The sequence below is a fragment of the Eurypyga helias genome, unplaced genomic scaffold, assembly GCF_000690775.1.
Source record: "Eurypyga helias isolate BGI_N326 unplaced genomic scaffold, ASM69077v1 scaffold42543, whole genome shotgun sequence".
In the NCBI taxonomy this organism is placed as follows: domain Eukaryota; kingdom Metazoa; phylum Chordata; class Aves; order Eurypygiformes; family Eurypygidae; genus Eurypyga; species Eurypyga helias.
In genome coordinates, this window is record NW_010242625.1 from 1 (window position 1) to 7,178 (window position 7,178).

The following is a 7,178-nucleotide window of genomic DNA, read 5'->3' on the forward strand; positions in this document are numbered from 1 at the left end:
ACCATTCTATGATTCCATGATTCTTAAATATATATGGATATATATTTTTTTATATATATAGTTACTTGAATAGCTACCATGAATTAAAACTTTAAATTTATAACATTCTTCCCACAAGGTTATCAGTGCAGGACCAAGCATGGCTCCAAATACAAACCTGGAGATAATGATACCTAACGCATTTCCACCCAATGACTTAAAATTATTCAACATACTGGATATCAAGGTAAGCACAGGTTACTTAATATCATTTTATTAGCTGTATGAATTCTATGAGAGGGAAGCAGAGCATAGCAGAACCAGGTACTAAGTATGTGTTCCATTTCTTTCAAGCAAACCCAATACCTTAGGTCCTTATCAAAGTCCCACTGAACTCAGAGAATCCATCTGTGCAAAGCTTGATCCTTGACATGCATCTGTATTTGTGTTTGCCAATTCTTTCCTGCTACTGAGGAGAATACAGTGTATTAAAACAAATCAAAGAATTTCTGCATTGGGTAACTCTTCAAAGACTCTCGTCTATCAGTCTTAGTTATTTCATATCAAACAGAACTTTCATTATGAGAACATACAATATAGAGTCTTTGCAGAACATTAATATTCATACACATCAGCTAAAATAGGGTGCAAGAAGTTCCTTATGCCTGAAGTTCGCCTAAATATGCCTACTGCAGTCAACTCAAATGGGCACGGACACCTCAAGCCCCCTTCTGGTTTAATCATACCCACTCCCTGAAAATGCTGTGTAACCCGCTGTCCACAGACGCCTGCAAGTTTATTAGCTAGGTGAAGCAGAGTGAACAAGAACAGGATGATCTATCTTCAGCCTTATGTGGTTTAGAATTCTGAAAGTAAAAGTTGCATTCCTTTTGCCCTTCTTGCTTCTCTGATATCTGTATTCTGATTATTATCTGATGTTTAACAGCGGTTATGTTATTTTTATTGCCAGACAACAGCTGGACAATGCTTCTATAATAAGTATCCCAGAAACTGTAGCACAGTAGAAAAAAATGAAAACATATTAAAGGATGTTGTCACTTTCTTTTCAAAGCCTGCTAAGAGACAAATGGTAAGGTCTGTCTTCTGGCATTGGTGGGAAATAAATGACTGCGTGAATGAGCCTTGATATAGTGGTATATCTTATGTAATGAGGTCACCAGAGCAGTGGGATCCAAGGATTTGTGGTGGGACCTGTAGGAAGGTCAGCAAAGTTGTGACTTCAGTGAAAAAGGTGAGAACTGAGATGAGGAAGTTGATTAGTTGCATGTCACTGAAGTGAGGGGGATGAGAGTCACCTACGAAGAACTGCCGAAGGGTTGTGTAACTGAATGAGCAGGCAGAGAATCACGGAAGCTCAGTAACAAATAAAAACTGATGCATGTGGGGAAAACCAGTATTAATTACATGGAGTATGCAGATAAAATATTCATTGCCTAACTGTAACTGCCTAATGTAACTAATGGGAGCCAGGTTAAAAAAAAACATACGTACTCACAGTGGAAATTCTTACTGAAGGATGTGATGAATGCTACAAATAAGTGACTTCCAAGGGAGACTACGCAAGTTGATGGCACTGAAAGTCATTGAGAATTACAAAACATACAGAAATATTTTTTGGCTGGGGAAGTTGTTCTTAAAATTATTGGTGAGGCTGGGAGAATAGTGTATGTGCCTGGTCTGTTCAGGCTCATCCCTCTGTACCTGCTTATGGTCTCTGCTGGACAGCAGATACTCAACTGTGTCATCCAAACCAGAATTGTTATTCTGGTGTTATATTTTTTGAGAGTTTGTTCTCATAGAAATCTGTCTCCTGCAATTTGTGTTTGATAAAGTACAATTTTGTGTAATACTTCCATCTTAAAAGAAGCTTTAAATAAGCATGTTACAAGGAACATCAACCAGTGATTGACAGGCAGCCTGCACTCGAATGCCAAATCAGAGTATGGGTATTGCAGTCTTAGTGAATGTAATCACATACAGGCTTGCTTTTTTGTCTTCTCCAGAGCTGAGTGACATGGTCCTTGTATACTGACAGCTAGTACCAATCAATTATGCTGTTTATACTGGATATCATATAGTCACTGTCATGTATCAATCTTGATAAAAGCTAACTTGAAATAACAGTAAAAAAAATTAAATATTGAATTTTTAAGAAGAAATGATGTGTTGTCTCCTGTAACAACTAGGTCAGGTCCCTTGTACTGTTCCTTTAGCACCTAAGGATTGGCAGTGATGCATGACAACCTAGAGTAACACCCTGACCTTTCAAAGAACAAACATGGAGCTTTGTTTTACTCTGTTCCTGAGTATCTTTAATACTAAGATGAGAAACTGATAAAACTGAGTTTTAATCTTTCACTCCCTTTTACAGTACTGCATGAAAAATGACAGCCTCTGCTTACAAATATACTGCAAGCTTGGAAACATGGAGAGTGGGAAAGAAGCAACCATTCAGTTGCAGCTGGAGGCTACCCCTGCCCTTTTAGAAATGGTAACACATGAATTTTTCATACTTGAGAGGGGAGTATTTCAAGGCATATTTGCAGTATCATAGGTATTAATAGATGTCTGTAAACAGTATGATTAAATCCAAATCTTCTAGGTGTTAGCTATTTTATGTTTCCAATGCTAAGTCTCAAGGCAATGTAAGAGAAATGGAAAAACACTGAAAAACAGGTATTTTAGATCATAACTTACTAGTACGTATTGCTTTGCCTGTTCTGGCTGGGTCACGTTGGACTGGGATTTAATTTCAACTCATAATTGTACTTTTCTGAGAACAGCAGCGTGGATGTGGACTTAAGTAAAATCCAACTGGGCTCCATTCCAGCTTCTAGTCCTAATTTGTTTTGTGATCAGAAAAAGGCGCCATTGTGTGTTTCTGTGAGATTTTGTTTCTGCGAGCAGCTGTGTCACCATTTTTGCTAAGTAGGAATTAATGTGTTGAAGTTATTTTTTAAAAGATAGGATTTATTTTTTCTTTAATCAGGATGATGCAACAGCATTGAAGTTTGAAGTAAGAGCGACAGCCTCACCAGAAAAAAATGCAAAAGTTATTGAGCTTCACAAGGACAAGCAAGTTGCATATGTAAGAATTCTCTTAATGAATTTGTGGTGATGTTTTTAAAGTAAAAACCCAACAGCCCTTGTAAGTGTGGAGTTCTATACATATCTACACACATGAAATGAATACATACTGTTAAAAAAAATCTAGGAAAATTAATTACATTCTTAATGTCTAAACTTCTTTTCTGCTTTCCAGGTCTATTTGGAAGGAGTGCACCACCAAAAGCCAAAATACCATGTCACTGTGCTAATTATTGGAATAGGCTTAATAGTTGGTGTTACCTTGTTTTTGCTTCTCTCATTTATATTATGGAAGGTAGGTTTTCAGTATTTCTCAGTTGTTCTGAAGTCAGGAATTCACCCTGGTGGTGGTTCTTTGGATCTATTAATGCAGGTTAAAGGATCAGTAACATTTTATTACAGTCTGTCCTTTCTGAAGAAATATAATTCCTCCTGTAACTTGTGTTTTTTCAAAATACTTCTCCATTTTCCTTCATTTTATCTTCTCATATTCTACACCTTCTGTTGAACAACACCACAAACCCCTTCCCATGTTTCATATACACATGACTGGCAAACATAAGATGCCATAACTTAATGCTATCAAATGGATCATTTTTGTGGGATGGTGCTCCACACGTAATGTGACTTGACACATGATGACTAACAGTTTAGTTTCATGCCGAATAAAATGTTTTAGATTTTTAGACTGCAACATAAATACTTAGCACAGGATTTGTTAAGTATAAAGAAAACTACGAAGGAAGGATGCAGCTTCTCTGACAAGCGATTAAGAGACTGTTAACTTCTTTACTTACATGCAGACTTTCTTCACCCACTGATTTTCCCAGGGAATTGTAGAAATGAAACAAACTTAACAAGAAAAGTTTTATTACCATTTCACATGTAAAAATACTGGATTCTGTGGCCTGTTACAGTTCACAAGCCCACGTGTCCTTATTCCTGGCAGGAAAGTATTAGCTTCCCAACAAGTAAAAGAAAAAGCAAACCCACTTTTTTGACTGACGAGTAACACTTGATTACTTGGTATGAGAAAGGAATGGCCAATACCATCATTCATAAACACCATATACATCTATTTTATTTTACTTCATGTGTTGTGGTTTGGATTTGTTAACAACAATGTTCTGACAACAGATTCCAAAATTATGTATTTCAGATTGGCTTTTTCAAAAGGCAATACAAACCGGTCTCTCAAGACAAGAACAGAAGAGAGAGCTGGAGTTTTACAAGTGGGAACAAAAATGACTAAGATGGCAAGTAAATGTTTGCTTTTTAAATGAAGAATTTAAGAATCAGGTTAATTCACAGGAGAAATATCAGTGACAAGAAGACTGGTCTTGAGCTCACTCGCTCTTACAAAATACAGCTTAGTTCCTTGGACTGTACAGAGGACTACGCCTTAGAGTACTGTTGGTTTTCTAATATAAAAATGGTAAAACATTTTGAAGTCTCCTCAGTAATATCTGAAATACCAAATATATATATACCTGGTTTCAAACCGACAGAACAACACTAAAGATAAAGAGAAGAAGAATTACTTACCAGAGAGAACTAGAAAGTAAAAATGGTCGGGCAACCCTGGAAAAATAAGATCTCACAAACATTAGCATGAGTTATTCTTTCATTTTCAAGTTTCAATAATCTTTTGCTTAGACATTCAAGAACAAATCCACCCTCATTTTCCAAGGGTAAATTACCTTAAACCAGTGAAAGGGACCGTAAGAAGAGCACGTGGATGTAGAAAACAGCTATCAGAAGCTTTCTTGGGCTTCTGAAGGTAACCTCGTAAACTTTGGCTTCACAGGCACAGCCACAACACTGCAGAGACACAGACACACCCAGGCAAGCCAGAACCAGGAAGGTCAAAAGTGGATTCAGAGCAGGGAATTCTGTGTGGTAGCCTTGAGCTGGAGCACAGAATCCTCTCTCAGCTGTAGAACGAGTAATGTGTTGGAGATCCTAATTTGCAGCTGTCTACAACATGGTACTTGCAAGCATGACAGAATTAGTTGTTTAATCCTTTCCTCAGATATTGCTGCCATGATGTTTTGGACTTCTCCAATGAAAGAGTCCTGTGGGGGGGTTTTGAAAACAAGTATTTATTTTTATTTATTTGAAGATTTTTCTATATTACTTGGCATAGTAGCATTCTTCCAGGACCTGAAAAAGAAAAACTAACTTCACATGGTGACAAAATGAAGAAACACACACCCAAAGGACTCCAAATGCCAACCTTACTGGGCCAAATTTTATCTTTAGATACACCACCCTTTACCTGGAAGTACTTACTTCATAAGGGAGTCAATTGGACAGCTAGCCTGAATTTTTGTGAAGTTGTCAGATCAATACCATCCAAACAGGCATCCTCAGAAGCCACTCAGCAGAAAGATAAATGACTGAATGGAAACATGGTTCAAACCACTGCTCTGCTACTACAGGAAGTTTCTTCAGCTAGATAAGTTTGCACTGCCACCTAGCTTTGGTGAAATAGTACGATCCAGGAAAAAAAAAACCCAAAAAAAACACACCATTACTTTGCTCCCCAGTACAACTGGAGAACATACAACCTCCTCAACAGCTGAATCTATTGCAACAGCCATACACGATACAGCCTTTCCTGCCGTGCCTTTGATGTCTCTGAACTGCAAGGAGAAATGAACGTGATGTGTCCGTGTACGCTGAAGCTGCACCGTCACACAGGAGTTAGCCTGCGACTCAAAAGCCATACAGAGTGCCTTCAGCAACCACTTTTGCTAAGAGCGTATTTGGTGCCGTAAAAGCCACACTGTCCACAGATTCTGAAGGTATTGGGGACCATTTTGTAATTTCCTTTCAAATCATTTGATGCCAAAGATGTCGATCGCTCTAAAGTAAATTTTCTCTAAACTCTTCTGCATTGCAAGGACAAATGAATGTGTATATATATATTTTTTTAAATCAAAATAAAATGTGAAGAACAAAAGATTTCCTTGCAAGTCTATGAAAATATACACAAAATGTTTATGTTCCAAATGGCTTTAGTGAATTTTTGCACTTTAAACGAAGTATCCTTGAACAGAAATTGATATTACAGTATATTGTGAAAAATATACCTCAAATACTGGAAAAAGAATTAACATTCTTTTCAGTACAAACAATGCAAAGGAGTAAAACTAAAGCATTTCATTTGTCTTTGAAATAGTTTACATAAGCCAGTACGTGCGATGATGTTTCCTTGGAGATCGCGTACTTCCTGTTCAGGTGTTATTATTAACATGTAAATGTTGGCTGCCTGTTTAAGCGTATGAAACAAAATTCAATTAGCTTTTATAAACCATATTGACAAAAAAATGAATGTACAATGCCCTGATGGTGGCAAAGTTATAAAGTATCACTCAATTTCGTTTTCTTAGGAAGAATCCCAGTGTTTAGCACATGAATGCAGTTTCTTCTGCAAGTTATGTTGTTAATTTTCAGTTACGTAATAAAACCCATTACATCTACTAAATGTAGTGGAATCTCCTTCTTGGACAACTTAGGAAGTTTAGTCTTAACATGTTAGAAGCATTTGGTACGTTACAGTATCAATTACAGTAGTTGAACTGGAGGCTACTCACAGCAGCTCAGCCCCATGGTTTAAACTGCAGTGAGACCTTCCAACTGGACATGAGTGAGGACATGTTCCTCATGAGGATGGCCAGGCATCAGAGCAGAGCTGCAGAGAGGTGGTGGTGTCTCCTTCCTTGGAGGCTTCAAGGCCAGACTGGGTGAAGCCCTGACTACCAGATCTGATCTCATGGCTGGACCCGCTCTAAGCAGGAGGTTGGGCTCAAGCCCTGACAGGGCCTGTCCAGCCCAAAGGATGTGGTGACTCTGCTCCTACCCTGCAGCCGCTAACTCCAGTGCCAAGAGCAGAACTAGCTGTAAGATTCCTACGAAGCAGGCATGTCATTGGTTACAAAGCCTTCACTACTGGCCAGCTTTGCCCACAGAAACCTCACGACATTTCTAACAGGTAACAGCTTGCTCTTGGGAGACAAATAACGCCTGCAGTACTTTATCATAGAATCTTTTAGGTTGGAAAAGACCTTTAAGATCATCAATCCAAT

At 38.1% G+C, this 7,178-nt stretch overlaps 1 protein-coding gene across 1 annotated transcript; it reads left to right on the plus strand.

The window, feature by feature from the left end:
• Positions 1–118: 118 nt before the first annotated feature.
• On the plus strand, positions 119–4,339 carry LOC104507762 (integrin alpha-4-like; the record flags this gene model as incomplete). The annotated part of the gene is made up of 5 exons (XM_010149141.1): positions 119–226; positions 2,372–2,491; positions 2,990–3,088; positions 3,263–3,382; positions 4,247–4,339. Coding segments are annotated over 5 exons (540 nt in total), but the record flags the coding sequence as incomplete, so codon positions are not given.
• Positions 4,340–7,178: the final 2,839 nt, after the last annotated feature.